The following is a 19,780-nucleotide window of genomic DNA, read 5'->3' as shown; positions in this document are numbered from 1 at the left end:
ATTTCAGTGGGGAATGATTCAGTTATTAATTGGGACAAAGGTTATGAACACCCCACCAAGAAACCAAGGGTCAACCCTGTTTGGCACAATGATTATGTGACTGGCTAGATCATGGTTCTCAGTAAAATTACAGTATCAGAGTTTTTTTTGTTGTGCTTTTTTTCTCTTTCTTTTCCTTTCTCTGCATTTTATTCTTTGTTCCATCATTTTATCGTGTAGCTGCTTTTAATTGTAAATATTATATGGGGGATGTATTATGACATTGACTGCACTGCTATTGGAATCATCGGTGACACCACAAAGCTCTGTACATTGATTATGTTCTGAGGTTTGAATAATTGTCAGTTAGTTGCTTTCCTGGAGCTTCCAATGCGGGTTGGTGGTCTGTTGCTGTGAACAACTAAAAAACCTGCATCAAAACTCACACTGGAGTGTCTCAAGTCTCCTGTAATCTGGACTTTAACAAATCCATATAGGAGAAAAAACTGAATTGGACTAGCGATGTGATGAAGTATGATTTTCAGATGTATAATAGGCCTTAATGCATTCCATTGAAAGCACTTGTCTGGTAGGCAGAATGAAACAATAGCCACTAGCATAAGGTAAAAGGGGCATCCTGTTCTAGGGCAAGCCAATGCCCATCCTATGAATATTTTTAAGAAGTGCATTGGTGAACCGGCCTTTCAGGCAGTCTGGCACTGCCAAATCGGCCAGCTTGAAAAGGCAAGTGAGTGAGCTATGTTTTGTTCCCGTCATGGCCCACGGGTCCAAAAGCAAAGGGTACACATACTGGTTGATCCTTTCAAGCTGGCCCTTTTGCCAGTGCCAGACTGTCAGTCTCCACCAAATGCCAGTCACACCCTGAAGAAGTGAGAACAAATATGTCTCGCAGACAACTTCACTGTCAATCCAGACTTAGGACCCGATTCAGAGTTGGGCGGATGGGTTACTCCATCACAATGTGATGGCCATACCATCTGCTGCATTACAAGTGCATTATATGCAATGGCACTTGTAATATGGCAGACAGCCTTATGTTCAATGGTGCTTGTTATACAGCAGACGGGATATCTATCATGTTTGTGACGGAGTAACACATCCGGCAAACTCTAAATCAGGCCCTTAGAAACGAACAAGTTAACCAAAGGAAAATGCACAAGTGTGGAAACATAGGAAACAGAAGCCATCCAACTCGGCATATGCCTCCTACCCGCCCCACAGCTGCCACAGAACGACTGTTGAGGAACAGTGTAACTGGAGGCGGATGGCTGAATTGGTGTCGTTTAAATCCAATTTATGTGATGGCCTGAACAAATGAGATCGGAAAGGCTTGGCAGGTGTGAACAGATATATCACGTTGAGATGTTTTTCGACCCAGGCATCTTTCCCGACACTCCAGACACTGAGGTAGCTGAAATATTTTCAAATGGAGTCCTCCCTATCTGTGTCCCTGTGGCCTGAATATTGAAGAGGTCTTATCAGTAGTCTTTCCTCACGCGCTGTCTTTGTGCTGCTGGTGGTACATGGGGGATGTACCATGACAGATTGTTTTCCTTCAGCAATGAAGAAGCAATTACATTTTTCACTGTCAGAGCGGATGCACAGCGACGGTGATCATATTATAGTCGCAGGTGTAGGGTTGTGAATGGTAGTACTGTGTATAGGTCAACAGTCCAGGGTCAAAGCTATTAAGGAACAGTTTAACCTCCTACTCGCCCAAGTCCTCCCCCCTCCCCTGTGGCCCTTGGGACACAGATATGCCAACCTTTTCAGAGACTTTGTCAGAGCCTGGCTGTGTTTTGACAAATTGTCAGAGGTTGTGCAATAAGGCTGCTTAATGGACAGTAATCAAAAATCAAACACTGCACGCCAAAACTACTATATCAGGTGATGCATGTTATGCGGGTGCAGAATGTAAGGTCCCTTTTTGAGCACACAATGTGCCTGCCCGAAGAGGCATCGGTACCCTTGGTATCCATAACTCGGGAGGAGGGTTCAATCCTGGCCATTTTCCAGGTCATTCATAGTAAGGACCATTGTCTTTCACATTGCAGGTTGCTGAGCCCTGCCCTTCACATCTCTGTGGAGAAGGGAAGCTACATTATATGGCGGTACAGGGAGAAACATCAAAGCAAGGTACCCACCTCTACCCTTGCATCCGTTACAGCAGTGGTGGCTCGCAGTGGGAGTGCTGCGGGCGGTGCGGCAGGTGAGGGGCTGGGTGGGGGGGGGTGGTAGTGAAGTCGGACATATACGATGGCCAGGAGTAAAGTAAGTATTTTCCTTTACTCCTGGCCGCTGTATGTCTGACTTCACTACACCTTACCCCTACCCCGCTCTGCCCCACCACCCCGCAGCACTCCCACTGCAAGCTGCCGCTGCGTTAAAGTATGCCTTGCTGGTGTTGGCCAGCTCAGCTAAAGGACAGACTGAATCAACACGCTTTTCCAAAGTTCTATACTATTTCACCATGCACCATGCATCAAGTAGAGAACCTAACTTATTGTTGTCAAAAGAAAATGTGGTTGCTGTATTTGCTTACATTTGCAAATGGACTCATGGTTCCCCCTTATCTGTCTTTAGCTTCTTGAGCGATACTTTTTTTTGCATGTATCTCAAACAGCAATGCATTTGTAACTTAATAAAGACAATTCCTTTGAGGTCAAAGTTCTAAAAGATTATTTGACATCAATTATTTTTGAGTAATGTCTCCTTTATTAACTGTGGATCCTTTTTCGTCAAAGAAAAAATGACCAACTCATGTTTCGCAACTAATATGCCATACAAATGTCACTTCTTCAGGCCAACTAATTAGTTGTTTTAGACAGCTTGTAAGCTGCTACTTCAAACATTATTTGATTCTCAGCAATCTGATTAGTAGCCTTTGAAGTAAATAAAAACAAGCTCGTGGCCTGAGAACTGGGATTCAAATAACTAATGAGTTGGCCCTGAAGAAGCGACATTTGTATGGCATATTAGTCGCAAAACATCTTGGCCATTTTTTCTTTGAGGAAAAAGGATCACCAGTTAATGAAGAAGACATTACTCAAAAAGAATTGATGTCTAATGATCTTTTAAAACTGTGATCTCAAAGCAACCCATCTTTATTTTGTCCTGGAGATAACAGTAGGGGAGTTGAGCACTACAAGTGTTTCTTGAGGTCCCGGAGACGTCCTAATTAAGGTTCCTTACTCCCTTCTTTTTCCTTAGTTTTGTAGCTAAATCCAAACTACATATTTGAATGTCATGTTTTTTGCAAACCCAGCTACGAGGTTCTTTCTATCTGCATTGTGCTTCTACATTCTTTGTGGCATTAAACTTTTAAAAATGTATGTATGTGTTAATGGCATAGCATGCCTCTAGCCGAAAAGCAGGGAAGCGCTTATACAAACACAACAATGGAGTCAACAAGTGGTTGGTGGGGTAGCTGTGTCCTGAGTTTGGAAGTTGACTGTTACTGCGTCATGATGTAGTGTGTAGTATCCTGCATGTTATAATGTAAGGTGTTTTATCAGCCCTGCTCTGCCAGTGCCTGTGCTCTGACTCATTAGAATGTTGGAGTCTGATGATGCCTCGGAATGTTGGGACTGAGAGAGACTGAGCGACAGTTGGTCATGGGCTGAGCAGCTGACAGGCAGCTCCTGGTGGGGCTCTGGTTTACAACATAACTACATGATGTCCTATACCTTACTACATGTTATCTTCATGGAATAAAGCGTCTTGAAATACTACCTCTTGTGTGGACCTTCATCACTACATAGTGTTCCTTGCAGAGGTGCGTCTTCAGCTCTGTTCTAAATTGATGGTGGATACGGCCAGGTAGATCCCAATCCTATGTACTTCGCTAAAGTAAAGCTAGAGTGGCTAGCGTATTTTAGGATTCACCACATAATGTTTATAATAAAAACTTCCTTTGTGTGTAGAACTTTAGGCACAGTGTTGGCAGTATCTAACCACTGTAAATAACGAGCCTTGTAATTTATTTAAGTTCATGATGTAAAATTTACTTCACTAGGGTTGATGGACGGTGAGATGGCCTCACAAGGATTCCATCCTCAACCCGCGACCTGCAGGTCCGAGCAGGTCCAAGTGCCAAGAGGCTAAGCTGCCGAACCACACTGACTGTAAGCTTTTCTTTTTCACTCCTAGGGAACTTCTCCTGTCGGTGGCTTTGGGTCAGGCGCTGTCACTGCTGATTTGCGGCATCAACCTTACCAGCAAATACTTATCAGAGGATTTTCACGCCCACACGCCTCTCTTCCAGAGCTTCCTCAACTATATCCTCCTGTTCCTGGTCTACACTACCACACTAGCTGTGAGGCAAGGTAAGACTCCCTCTCAGGAAAAAAAAAACATATTACTGAGCTTCATGTATCCTTTCCCTCAGCTTTTATAGGTGTGTTTTACCTTCATCCACCAAAAGAAGCAATTGAGACAAGAAGGGAAAAGGACCTTACCTTTTCTGTAGAAATATTGCTCCTAGGAGGACATTTTTATCCAAAAAGACCGAAAATACAGATCCTTCTTTAGAGCAATGTTCTTGTTTGGCTGATAGTACAATGAGCCCTCTTACACTTATGGATTCTCTCTGTCTCCCATAGAATCGGATGCAATAGGCCCAGGCGACATTTAAGTTACACTGGAGCTATTCACATAATTTCAGGAATTTAATGTTACGCTTGTTATGTGAACTTCCCAAAAAGATCCCATTGCGCCACATTGCGTGAATATACCACCATTCATGGCATAATTGGAACAGGAGTATGTGATAAAAATGAGCAACCAGAATGCGAGCAGCTGTTGTTCACAACAATTGCATTTTTGTGCTTTTTTTTAGCACAAAATACATCAGCCTGTCAAAAATTTAAATGACAACGCATTTTGTCTAAAACACAGCACTAAATGGCGGATTTGAATTTCGGTTAATTTCACACAATTTTGCATAATTTTCCTCAAAATTTCATGTAACTACGCAAAAGCAAATTCTGCAAATTTCGTACACTCCCAGAAATATTCATTGTAGAAACGATGCTTAAAATTCCACTGGACCAGCTACAAGTCTGTGCTGGGTTCCTCAAAGGAATTATTCCCACCACCTTACAGCAATTTTTTTTTTCTCGTAGTTTCATATAGCATGAACTTGACCCGAAGGTATCAGAGCGCTTTACATGAGCACCAGTTACATTACACAAGGACACATTAATTTCAGTTAGGCAGGGGGAGATTAAGTGATTTGCCCCGAACCACAGGATGTTGAGTGTCATTGCCGAGACTCGAACCCGGTTCCCTGGATTTGAGATGGACAGCCCTAGCTGTTAGGCTACATCCTCTCCCCTAGCAGTGACAGCAAAAGTGGCCAACCACTAACTGATGTGGCAAAAATGTAATTTCTAATTTCTAATGTCTTACTCTATAGTGCTAGTTTCTATTGTTTCCTATCCACTCTTCGCCCTTTGTGCAATTCTGCTGGTGCATTTATTATTTTTGTCTGGGAGGGCCATCAACTCATCAAGAGGCCATTGTGAGGCTAGCCCTGTGGTTTGAGCTCCAGTAAAGGTCAGTCCAAGGTGGTCTACAGTAGAGAGAGAAAGATCCATTTCAATTATTTGGTATATGCTATTACTTATGTAAAAGCAACTGTACATACACATAATTATTATTGTTAAACGGAAATTGAACTGTAACTCATGCTGTTGCTAAACACATGGGGTGCATGAGTTGTCAATATAAGCCACAGGGGATTCCCTGTAAACCTCTAATGGAATCCGGGCACTAAGCTATAAATACCCACAATGCTCACAAGAGGCATATGAATAACAAAGGAAAATGTTATTCAACTAAAACCGGTGTAATCAGTAGACTGTATGACAATGAAAAGAAACAAAACACCCACGTATATTGCAATTATATTCTTTCATTACAAACACTGACTCATAAGTATAAATACACAATTGGCAAACAAGTTAACAAAGTGCTTAGTACAAGAAGTGAAATTTCAACATAATATCCAAATGTATTTTTTTGGGGGGAAGGGGGAGGAGTTTTATATAGCGCGAACTCGACCCGAAGGTATCTGAGCGCTTTACATGAGCACCAGTTGCGTTACAGACGGACACATTAATTTTGTTAGGCACAGGGAAATTAAGGGACCTTCCCAGAATCACAGGATGTTGAGCGTCCCTGCAGGGACTCGACCCGGTTCCCCAAATTTGAGGTCGACCGCTCTACCCGTTAGGGAACATCCTCTCTCTTTTAAAAGATGAATGAGGATAGACATAACAAATAACTAGTCATAGAGAAATAGGTAGTACAGGATCCATAAATATACCCATGTATTTACTCAGCAGCAGTGGCCTATGATACAGTCTTTTTTGTTGCATTCGTTGCCAGCATTGCGACCCGACCCGAACTTCAGGGTCATCATCAGGAAAATTAGAATAGTGCCTAAGCACCCTGTGATTTAGATTCGCGTTGGTAAAAAAATTAAACAAGCTAAGGCTCATGATACTTGATATGTACTGAAAAGTCAAATTGCTAATATTTTGACACCACAGTAGGCCGTATTCAATGAGACCATTAAATCTAAAGCGGGAAGAAATAGGGTGTCCAGATTTTGAAAAACAAAAATCAGGGCATTCCATAAACACAGAAGTAGGACTTCAATTTTGCATCGAACTTGGGGTACCTATTGACTTGATATATAATGCTCACCAGTGGTTAATTTGTAAAATAAGAAGTGCCTGGGCTCTCTTCAGGAGGCTGCGCTAACAGGAGAAATGTGCTGGTGCAAACTGCCTCCTGACTAGAGCCCTGGCACTTATTATTCAGGAGAGGACTTAACCTAATTGCTAGAGCTGCCGAGTTCGGAGCTGGGGAACAGGGTTCGAGTCTCTGCATGGCTCAACATCCTCTGATTCTGTGGAAAATCACATGCCTTCCAAATGAGTGTGTCCTTATCTGGTGCTATAAGCACCGGTGCTGAGGATTAAGGTGCCGGAGTTGAGCACCGGAAAGCACCTGCTCAAATTAAGCACTGATGCTCACAAACATAAAAAAACACATACTATAAGGCACTAAGGGGAATTAAATGCAAATATTAAACCCAGTATCTTTATCGGTAACTATGTTGGTTTTCTACTCCGAGCTGCTACTTCTGCACTAGAACACATGAAAGCTTACCTCCTTGTGTGTGTAGTCGAAAACCAGGATATGCACTGAATTTACAGACATTTGCTAAGACAGATGACGGGAAACTGGGATTGTCCTGGCAAATACAGGTTGTCTGATCACCCTAGGAATAAGTTCTCCAGAAAAATAGTGGAATGGCAGTGGATTAATCAATCATTAGATCACACCCAGTATCTCAACTCAGTGCCTTTTGTGCTAGGCTCCCAAAATGAGATCCTCACAATCTAATCTATTTGTATGTTCACATACAGTAGCATAGCTTCAGTCTATGAACAATGGTACCAAACGACAGTAAATAAGGCCCGCATTTCAGAGATGTTGCTGTGAGTAGTGGTGACTTGATCAGGCACAACTCCTGGCTCACATCTAAATTACAGGAGTAAGCCAGGAGGGCTGTAGGAATATGTCACAGAAAATCCAGGGCCTGTAGACCGTATGATCAATCAATCATGGTGGGATATGGCAGCAAAAATGTTGATCCCATAAGCAACAAACCCCTAGTAAATACCAGTGTAACGGGTTTTGGATCTCCAGAACACTTTTGAGCAGCTTTCAAAGTCCAAAACCTGAAATTAAGTTTGAGTATCGAAGAAAAGCTACACTACTGCAGGGGGAACCATGCTATCACTGATGGGAGCAGGCTTTTTGAGCACGAACATGTTCACTCTCCAAAGATTTCAGAAGTATGATATTGTCTATGCCCTTCATAGAATCAACTGGACAATCTAAAGTGATCAAGTCAAAACTGGATCCAAGGTTCAGCTATCAAGGGTCAGTATTCAGTTTTCAGTATCAAATGTTCAGTATGTTCATCCTGTTTGACTGTGATCCAAGCAGAACTGACACAGACACAAATGTGTGATCTTGAACACGTTTGCATAGTCTCCTATTTCATACCCATATATGTAGCGATATTCGCCATAGGTGATAACAAGATATTAACGGGGAAAAAACTACAGCCACTAATTTTGATTGTCTTCAGTATGTTATTAGGGATATGTTAGAAATGAACACATGATCCAAGGTCAACAAATACAATCCATTACATGCACAGGGGGTACATGAATAGCTATTCCTTTGTCGACAATGGAGACAAATACCTGAAAGGGTGAAGCCAAGGAGTAAAGCATATGTCAGTAATGACCTAGTAGGACTGGAGAGCACGATGAAGTAGGAGCCAAGTTTCTGTGAGCTGTGGAGTCAGGACGCAGACATAGTTCATACTGAGAGCTCATTAATGATGACTTACCCTGACAGGCACTTAAAGAGAAAGCGGTAGTGTTGTGCTGTATCTTCATCAAAGGAGGACAAGGAGGGCTGAACTGGGTTTGTAAATGTATTTGGAAACTCAAGGTGGCCATATACAACCATATTAAACATTACCCACTTTGTATTTTTTATATAAATGTTTTTGATTTGGGATATTTAGCTTGAAAAAGTTGTTTTCTACAAAGAACAGGTAACAGTGGGCACAGATTGGAAGTATAATGTTTGGGTTTATCTTCCATGCGTGCATTGTTGATAAAACAATGGACAATGGGGAGGGCCATTCAATTCAAGCAATTCTGTGGGTGCAGAATGTACCACACAATTATGGATTTACTACACTTGCCATATAATTTCCAGACGCCACACAAAATGTTTTTCTAGTTCAAATGGATGAAACTTCTACACGAAAATGAGCCAAATAATGTACTTTTTTGGCTTATCATTTAGTTAACCTTTCTGCATAAATTAGATAACTTTTCCACATGATCCTTGCAGCACTAATAATGTTAAAGCTCCTCAGAGGAGTTGGGACAGTGTTATCATGATAACAAAACCTGTATTTCACAGGGAAACCATGAAGTATTTCTTTATGCATTAAAATCACCCAAAGATGATATATACACACACACACACACACACACACACACATATATATGTATATATATATATATAAAATTAATATTATTATTATTATTATTTTTAATTAACTCCCAAACTCAATTAAAAGAAAGGGAGCCAGCACGTGAAGTCAGGGGAATATAATCTGTTTAATGAATCAGGCCACTCTCGACGCAGGAACACAGAAGACATGTGTTTCAACTGTAAAACAGACTTTTTTAATCTAGCAAGCCCCATTTTGCTGATATATATATATATATAGAGGTAATTCTATAGACATAAACAATATTCTATGGCATTTTCGTATTCACCAACAAAGGTAATTACACACTGCGTGCTGTTAATAATACTCCAATAATTAATATGTAAAACACATCAGCATTATACTGCCCATAACACTGCACATTGCTGCTTTAAATAGTTGTTTTGTGTGTATTATGTGTGCTCGTTCTCAGAAAATGAATTAAGCATTTGTAATCTTTTGTAGTAGCTGTGGATTCATATGCCATAGTGAAATGCTGCATAACACTATGGCTGATGCAGATGATTCACATCAGTAACACTCAGAGTCAGTTGCTGTTTGATGTTTTATATACTCCCATTTGAGTTTTTACAAATCATTTATATCGATCTGAGCTGCGGACAATATGAAGTGTAACAGCACGCAGTGTGTAGTTACATTTATTGCTGCATACGAGAATGCCATAGTATATTGTTTATGTCTATGGAATTGCCTGTATATTTTTATATATATATATATATATTCACTGAAAAAACCATAGGTTTCACACACGTTATAGTTAGGAATTAGCATTTAAAAAACCTTGCAAATTCACTTAAAAAACCATAGGTTTCACACATGTTATAGTTAGGTGGATATTTCACTCGTAAAAAACCAATGAAATTCCCCCGTTATAGTTAGTTCAGATAACTATAACTCGCGCGACCGCCACTCTATCACAAGGATGATGTCATCGGTGATGTCATGAGTGATGCCACTGACCATGTCATGAGTGATGTAATATGTGACGTCATGAGCACTGGATTGCGGGCGCGCGAGTTATAGTTATCTGAACTAACTATAACGGGGGAATTTCATTGGTTTTTTACGAGTGAAATATCCACCTAACTATAACATGTGTGAAACCTATGGTTTTTTAAGTGAATTTGCAAGGTTTTTTAAATGCTAATTCCTAACTATAAAGTGTGTGAAACCTATGGTTTTTTCAGTGAATTTGTACGGTTTTTTAAATGCTAATTTATGTATTTATTTATTTATTTATTTATTTATTCGCGCACCGTGCGCGCGCTGTGGGCGCGCGGTGCGCTTTGCGCACCGCGCGCCCACGTTACGTAGTTCGCGGAATTTTTCCGTTTCTACCGTGCGCGTACGCTACGCGCATTCGGCGATTTTTCGTAAAAAAATTAAAATACATTTTTGCCCTTGGGGGTCCTTCTGGGACCCCCTGACCAAGGCTAGGGGGTCAGGAACTGTACAGCCTGGTTTCGACCGATTCGAATGTTTACTAAGATCTAACAACCAATCAGAATCGCGCTCGCGCACGGCAGCGTGCGCGTACGGTAAGCTTACGGTACGCGCTCGGAGCGCGCCCATAGATATATATATTGATTTAAATGCTATTTTCTCAGGAAATACTGAACAGATTTACACCAGACCTGCAAAAGGCACATCCCTGACCTGAGGACTACCTCTCTGCCAAATTTCAAGTAATTCTGTTCAGCCGTTCGGGCTGCAGCTTGGACTAAAGGTCCTATGGAAAAATGCATGGGGAAAACGCGTTTTGGGACCCCCCCTTTTTCTCTGCCCCCGCTTGACGAATCCCCCCGAGACTTTCAGGGAAGGAGCGGAGCAGAGCGCCCCACCTATTTTGAAAATTTCGCGAGGATTCGTCAATCGGCGCCAAAGTTATTCAAAATAGAATGTTGCGGATTTCCTATGGAAACACGGTCCTAACTATAACTATCTACTGGCGACCGCCAGTAGATAATATATATATATATATATATATATATATATATATATATATATATACATATATATATATATCGCTCCAAAAGTTGCCCACAGGCGGGAACGCACTCTGGCTGCTACAATTCCTCTAAGACCAACTCTCACATGCCGGGATGTAGCCTGACGCGTTTCTGTAAGAGTACCTTAATCATAGGCTGGTTCACAGAGCTTTCGGCTTTTCTTGCCACACCTTTATTTTGAAATTCTGCCTTCTTATAGGCCAATAGATTGCTCCAATGAGCTGTCACCCTGGTCTTCTGGGATTTGTAGTGCGGTAATTCTCCCCTGGATGGGTGCCGTATTCAATGTGTCCCCAACCAGTGCCCTGGATGGGCCCCAGAACGTGCATGGTCTATTTCTCGGCGTCGCTGCCCCATGTTACGAACTTGTCATTATTCCAAGCTCCATGGTCCGCTTTACAATCCAGGCGGCGGTGCATTCCCCACGACTGGGCCGCCGTGTATTATATATCGCTCCAAGAGTTGCCCACAGGCGGGAACGCACTCTGGCTGCTACAATTCCTCTCAGACCAACTTTCACATGCCGGGATGTAGCCTGACGCGTTTCGGTAAGAGTACCTTAATCATAGGCTGGTTCACAGAGCTTTCGGCTTTTCTTGCCACACCTTTATTTTGAAATTCTGCCTTCTTATAGGCCAATAGATTGCTCCAATGAGCTGTCATCCTGGTCTTCTGGGATTTGTAGTGCGGTAATCCTCCCCTGGATGGGTGCCGTATTCAATGTGTCCCCAATCAGTGCCCTGGATGGGCCCCAGAACGTGCATGGTCTATTTCTCGGCATCGCTGCCCCATGTTACGAACTTGTCATTATTCCAAGCTCCGCTGCCGAAAAGCACCACTCTGTTATCATTGGAGGCCACAGAGATAAGTATTTACTAATCTCCATATGTGGAAGCAGTAGCTTGGGATGTGAACGAGCCCGCCTGCTGAGGCCCATACAAGGGCTTTGAAGATTTTCCGACAGATTTAATAATGTGCCCCCATTCAGGGAAACTAATCAGTCTGCCACTACAAAGCCCAGGATGCTTTGCGTACACTCGCAAACGGAGCACCCCTCCAGGGGGCGTTACCGTAATGGACTACTTAAGAACCTGGGCGGTGTCAAATCAAGCACCTCTTTGACCGTCATCGCCTTTGAAAAAGCAGTTACCTACTTCGAAACGCGTCAGGCGTATGAATGATGGATCAGCTGTGAATGGATTTGGCATGTCGGGTGCCGTCCGAACTGAACGAAGGTCTGCGACCTCTCGCTGCTGTTAGAGTGCTTTTCACCGGATGGGCAATCCTTGAGCATAACATATAAGGCGGCATCCCCGCTGCCGAAAAGCACCACTCCGTTATCATTGGAGGCCACGGAGATAAGTATTTACTAATCTCCATATGTGGAAGCAGTAGCTTGGGATGTGAACGAGCCCGCCTGCTGAGGCCCATACAAGGGCTTTGAAGATTTTCCGACAGATTTAATAATGTGCACCCATTCAGGGAAACTAATCAGTCTGCCACTACAAAGCCCAGGATGCTTTGCGTACACTCGCAAACGGAGCACCCCTCCAGGGGGCGTGACCGTAATGGACTACTTAAGAACCTGGGCGGTGTCAAACCAAGCACCTCTTTGACCGTCATCGCCTTTGAAAAAGAAGTTACCTACTTCGAAACGTGTCAGACGTATGAATGATGGATCAGCTGTGAATGGATTTGGCATGGCGGGTGCCGTTGGAACTGAACGAAGGTCTGCGACCTCTCGCTGCTGTTAGAGTGCTTTTCACCGGATGGGCAATCCTTGAGCATAACATATATATGTATATATATATATATATATATATATATATATATATATATATATATATATATATATATATATATATATATATATATATATATATATATATATATATATATATATATATATATATATATATATATATATTATTGCATCAAAATGGTGCTCGCTAGATTGAAAAAGGCTGTTTTGCAGCCGATACGTGTCTCTTCTGTGTTCCTGCATCTGGCGTGGCCTGATTCATTAAACAGGTTAATTCCCTTGACTTCAAGTGCTGGCTCTACACGGGGCACAAAACATGTAACTAGGGGAAGGGTATCGTGCGTCCCCATTCCAGGTCCTATTTGACCCTGTTGGCCAGCACCTTCCTTGGGCCAGCGTTAATTTAAAGTGGGAGGGTGGCAGTGCGGTCTCCCTCCTAGGTTGTTTTGGCCGCGGAGACCACCACTTCCCTGGGGTTGGCCCTGTGCAAAATAAAGGAGGGGGTTATGCTGCCCCGCTTCTGGAACCAGTACTGACCCTGAGGACCACCACCCCCCAGGGCCAGCTCCCTATCTCCGAGGTGCCCACCTTTGGGAGATAGCAGTTTGCTTTCACTTGGTGGGAGCTTTGACAGCACCTGCCAAGCAAGATCAAACTCTGGTCCCAGCAGGTGGGAGCAGGAAAACTGCTCCCGCTTGCTGGGAGCAGGCTTTTGAATTTCTCCCACACGCAGGGAACAGCATTTTTGACTGCTCCTTATGTGTGGGAGCAATCCTGGCTCCCGCTGGAGGCGGGTAGCCGACAGGGACCAAGGGGAAATTGAAGGTCCTATGTGGTCCCTAACACTGCCCACTGGGAGCCCTGGGTGGGCTCCACTGCACCCAGGATCAGGAGGCCTAGCCCCTGAGGATGGGGTCCCCGGGCAGAATTTGGCCCGGGGAGGGGTACTGCATGACCCCCCCCATCCTTTAGTTCACAAATAAAAGAGGAAGTACCCAAGTATGATGGAGACCTACCTCTTTGTAGTCTTGTTGTCTCCTCTTGATAGGAATTCATGTTATCACAGATTTGTGAATGAAGACGATTGGGAAACAATCACATTGCCGAAATAACATGCACACAAGGTCACTGGAGACCTTATCTCGTGGTCCTTTATGCAGATGAAGTGTACAATATGCACTAGACATTTACCCAATGATGTAGCACTTACTAATTAACCAGTAGAAAGTACTCCAGTTGAGTAGACATTTTCAGCAAAACTGTGGACTCTTCTTGAAAAAAGGGTCCTTTAATGCCCTGATGCTCATTTCACAGAACTTAAACCTCAACGAGAAGCACTTAGAAATATAAACACAGCAGGTGCCTCAGTGAAGCTCCACTTCTGTAAAGTGCAAATTATCCTAACTTCTTTGTCTTTGAGAAAGCAAAGCAAGTGTGTTCCCTTTTGTAATCCACGTTGAAAAACAATCTGAAATCCTTCATTAAGGATTTCAGATTGTTCTTTATTGTGGATTACATCGCTGTCTATGGATATCCCTTTTTATTACCCTGAGTATGCAAATGCCCAAAATCATCTGCAAGGTCACCCCTTTTTCCTTACCCCTTTTTCCTTACTACTATGCAATGGTCTTCCCGCCTTTTCCCACATTGATGGAGAGTTTACCAAAAGACCCCCGGGCATGTTTCCCACTAATTTTGGTGAAGCATTCTTAATGGAGAGGAAATTTGAGGACATCCACCAAACAAAGAAGCACCTACTTCATATAATTAGGAGGAAGTACCCTTGTTTGATGGAGATACCCTTCTTTATATTCTGTCCTCTTCTCTAAACGAGGATTCATGTTATCACAGATTTGTGGATAAAGACACTCAAGGAACAATCACATTGCTGAAATTACATACACACAAGGTCACTGGAGACATTTCTTTAGGGTCCATTACACAGCAGCAGTGTAGAATATGCACTAGTTATTTCCCAACGAGGTAGTACTTACTAATTATCCAGTAGAAAGTACTCCTGTTGGGTACACTTTTTCCTTAAAGCTGTGGACTCCTGTTCAATAAAGGAACAGGTGAGGTTCTGTTCTGGCCCATTCACGTATCAGCTGCTGACACACCCACACAAACACTCACAGACCCACTGACACACCCATTTAACTCCGCTCACATACACTCACAGACCCATACAGCCACTAACACACCCACTCACAGACCCACACAACCACGCACACACCCATACAGCCACTCACACACCCATTCACTGACCCATGCAGCCAATCACACACCCACTCATAAAGGTTACAGGTTACAGTTAGGAAATAAAATGTAAAAAACCTTCGAAATTCACTAAAAGAACCATACCTCACAGGGATGTTGTATTTATGAAATACATTTTCTTTTAAACGTAGATATTCACAAAAAACCCCAAAGGGTACAGGGATGTTATAGTCAGTAAATAACATAATAAAATGTGAGAAATTCATTGAAAAAACCAAAGTTTACAGGGACGTTAAAGTTAGGCTCAGATTTTATTCATACAAAACCAGTAAAATTCAGCAGCTATAGTTACCTGAGCTAACTATAACTTATGCCACCCACAATGCACTGCTTATAACCTCACATTTTACATTACTCATGACATGGTCAGTGACATCGCTGATGACATCTCAAATGACATCACTGATGACATCATCCATAGAACCACTCACACACCCACACAATCACTCACAAAGCCATACAACCACTCCCACTCCCACACACACACACTCACACAACCACACTCACTTATACACCCACAAAACCACTCAAAAACTCTCATAAACCTACTTACACACCCAAAGAACCACTCACACACCCACTCAGATGCCTGTACAACCACTCACACACCCATGCAACCACTTACACACCCACTCAAACACCCACACACCTACTCAGACACCTGCTCACGAAGTCATACAACCACTCACACACCCATACAACCACTTACACAACCATAGAACCCCTCACACACCCATACAACCACTCACACCCAATCACACACCCAAAGAAGCACTCACAAACCTATCCACAGACCCATACAGCCACTCATACCCACTGAAAGACCCATACAGCCACTCACACACCCAGATACAGATCCATACAGCCACTCACACACCCACTCACGCAAAAATGCAGCTACTCACACACCCACTTACACACTGATACAGACAGTCACAGAGCCACTGAGATTACATGTTAGAAACAGTATCACTCATTAGTAGTACAGAAAGACTACTAATTTAACTTAAGAAACGTTTACAAAACACACTCACTGGATGATGTCATCAGTGATGTAATCACTGATGTCATTTGAGATGTCATCAGGGATGCCATCAGTGATGTTACTGACCACGTCATGAGTGATATAATATGTGAGACCATAAGCAGTGCATTGCAGGGGGCTAAAGTTATTGTTAGCTCAGTTAACTATAACTGCTGAATTTCACTGGTTTTGTTCAAGTGAAATCTGAGCCTTGAGCCTAACTATAATTTCCCTATAGCTATTAGTTTTTTCAGTGAATTTCTACATTTTTTAAATGTCATTTCCTAACTATAACGTCCCTATAACCTTTGAGTTTTTAGTAAATATATATAATTATATATATATATGTGTGTGTGTGTGTGTGTGTGTGTGTGTGCGTGTGCATGTGTGTGTGTTTATATATATATATTTTTCTTATATCAAAAAGTTCTCCTTTGTCATTCACTCTGATTCTGATGAGGCAGCCTGAGTATATAGAAATTGAAAACCTGCCAACATTTCACCAACTCTGCTCCTCTGTAAATAAAACCCAAGGTGCTAGGGAAGCTGTGTTTAGTTATACAATTGTAAGGTACAGGGACCCAAAGGATTTTAGCACAAAATGCTTTGGGCCATCTTGAAAAAACTGTGCATACAAACAAGTAATATAGTGGCCCAAATAAGTACACATGCAATGTGCATTTTATGTATTTCTTCCGTCCTTGCAGTTTTTTCCATTGTATACTTTGCAAACATTAGCTTTGTAAATATTTAGCAGCATATATGGTTTTTTTATTCTATGTGGATTAGAGGCAGATACATGATTTATAGATGAATTCATAGATGGCCCCGTGGCTCAGAAGGGGATTCAGATCATATTGGAGCACATTGGCCTGTTCTTTTCTTGTTATCCCACTTGTTGGAAATATACATCTTATATTCTAAAACATCTTCTTAGAACATTATTCATGGATCATTAATCTTGCCCAAGTGGGCATACATGAATCTTGATATTTGTAATATTCACAGGACATGTTTTAGTGTTCCTAATACATTTGTAGATATCACATAATTAGTTTGGCCCTGGTGGGTCTGCTCCCACATCTATATTTAGGCATCAATTCATTTCAAATTACTTCTCTCTTCCAAATATTTTTGTAAATTTGTTCTGCATTTGACTGTGTTCTTCTTATGCACCATTGGTAAAATCAGAAATAAAATCCATATATGCTTGGTTCAAGAGGACACATCAGTACCGTTCAGTCCGTCATTTCATTATAGAATCATAATGGTGAATGAGTAGCTAATTCTTTATTACTGTTTAGTACCCTCGGTTTACATGTTCCTAAATTGATGGTGTATTTCGATTTCAATTTGTGCAACTCTTGGCATCAGTGCTCTTCCCTGGGGTATTTCATCACTCTGTATAGCCCGAGAAGGTTGATTTTGGTCCAGTCACTGTGATGGAGCATCTGGAAAGGATGGGCTACAGGGTAGTTCAGGTTCTTTAATTTTTAACCTTGCACTTGCCGCCGCCCCAAAAAAGCTCACACATTTGCATAGTAAAACAAATAAGCACTGCCATATACACATCAACAAGCAATATGTACCATGCAAATATTGAAACACAGAGTTACACACACAGACAAATACCTAATGTATATTTGCAGAGACCAACATTTGTTATTTTTACACTTGCTCTGCGTGCACTGTAAATTTACTACACATTTTCACTCTTCCACACTTGTCTTCCTAAAACGTCTTTTCCTTGTGAAAATTTCACACCTAGAAATATATGGCTAATTATAATGTTCTGTCTCTTTAATTTGTGTTGCAAAGGACGTGATTTCATTCTTGTGAAAGGTTGCGTGGTGTTTTGCACAAGGATTTATTATGCTGCACACCTTATTTTTTTTCGGCAGAAGCAAATCTATCATGAGAGATATCTCTTATTTTTTTGCTTTAATACCTTTCTTCTGTGTGCGCCATTTTAGTAATCCCTTATGCTGCGTGCTTGAGTGCTAGCTACATAGCAACATGCAAGGCGACCATCAAAAAGACCAATGATAATATATGAAAATTTAAGGATTTAAAAAACAAAGTAGTTTCGGCCCTTTAAGCAACTCATGGCCTTGTTCGATAAGAATCACATTTCTGGTCAGTTAAAAGTAAACAATATCCAATGTCCAATGAAAAATAAATACTACTAATCATTTTCTTATATTTTTGTAATACTTTCAACAAGTCACATTCTCCAGTTATCTATTGATACATACAGAATAAGTATTGAGTATGGTAGTTTGTTTGGAAAATCTAACAGGAACAAATTAACTAGTGCAGTTGTGATTTTTCAGCACTGAAGAAGTGGTCTGTTTTAACACCCCCACCAAGTGTTGACTGTCTTGCTACTCCAAAGAAAGAACAATGTAATTATCACTTCATGAAAAAACGTGTACCTGTATGGTTGATTTTACATTAGATTATGTTAATCAATGGGATATGGTGTTTTTGAAGATATACATCTTTTGTATTTTTGTGAGACTTGATTAAATAGGTGTTTTTACATGTTTACAATTGTAATAAATTATTGGATTATCATTTGGCAAATTGAAAATACGTAGCATGCTTCCCACCAAAATCTAATAGGCGCTATTTTGGATTAATTGTCATGTATTAGACTTGGGTTGGTTAAGGGGTTTTCCTACATGGTTTGCTCGAGGTTTTGCGAGGCCACTGCGGCATACTTTACAGTGCATCTTTCTTTCGCATATAAAACACCCCACTTAGCTTCATACACAATTCATTCATATTGGGACTATAATCAATAGTCAGGTCCTAAGGAAGAGGTAGATTGACCTCAAGTGTCTATAAGGAAACAGCGCCACTCGAGAAATGGTCACAGCCATTTAGCTACAACGCTTAGGCAGAATGACATTACTAAGTACATAATTGATAACCAATGGGTGTTTCTGTCAGAAAATCTAATTAATATTCATAAGTTATAAACACAAAACCTTTACAGTTGAAATAGGCACACCACTGATGTTCCAAGGCATTGTACTCGTGAAAGACCCAAAATATGTTTCCTTCTGTCTAGTAGACTTCAATCAAGCTCAATATGTATATTTTTCCAGCACCTAGACAGCATTACCCCCATGTTCTCACAGAGCAATTGTGCTGTAGCTCATTTCAGCTCAGCGTGGTCCCCAGGTTTGAGCAGGGCCCACTGACCTCTGCCAATCAAACCGCACTTCCCTGCAGGACAGACGCAATAGCATGCTATTACCCACTTCGCGCACCAGCCGTTCCTCTCTCTGGTGCATTTTGTGATTGTATTTCTGTGATTGCAAGTGCTCCTTTATACGGTTCGGGAAAAATGTAGATTGAGTCAGGAGATGTAGATGTTGGCTTTGATCTAGCTTCTAGCATCAGATGGCCAAACAACACCAAGGAAACCCTGATCTAGTCTCAGGGGGCCTCCATTTGAAAAATTGTGAATGATCTTTAGGCTGTCCGGTTTTAGGTTTACACCTGAAAAAACTGATAAAACCCCACTGAAAGAGACATAGCACTCACCAGTTAAAACATATAAACACTGAAAAAAACACCTG

At 41.7% G+C, this 19,780-nt stretch overlaps 1 protein-coding gene across 4 annotated transcripts in view; it reads left to right on the top strand.

Moving 5' to 3' along the window:
• Positions 1-19,780, top strand: part of SLC35F1 (solute carrier family 35 member F1) — a 952,113-nt gene that overhangs the window by 422,694 nt on the left and 509,639 nt on the right. For all 4 annotated transcript variants that reach the window (XM_085611290.1, XM_085611289.1, XM_085611288.1 and 1 more), the window contains one exon: positions 4,150-4,325. In XM_085611290.1, the coding sequence (XP_085467416.1) occupies positions 4,150-4,325 (176 nt within the window). The remainder of the gene's footprint in view (positions 1-4,149; positions 4,326-19,780) is intronic.

Source organism: Triturus cristatus, chromosome 6 (assembly GCF_964204655.1).
Source record: "Triturus cristatus chromosome 6, aTriCri1.1, whole genome shotgun sequence".
Lineage (NCBI taxonomy): Eukaryota > Metazoa > Chordata > Amphibia > Caudata > Salamandridae > Triturus > Triturus cristatus.
The sequence above is the reverse complement of the archived record's forward strand: the minus strand, read 5'-3'. Positions and strand labels throughout refer to the sequence as shown.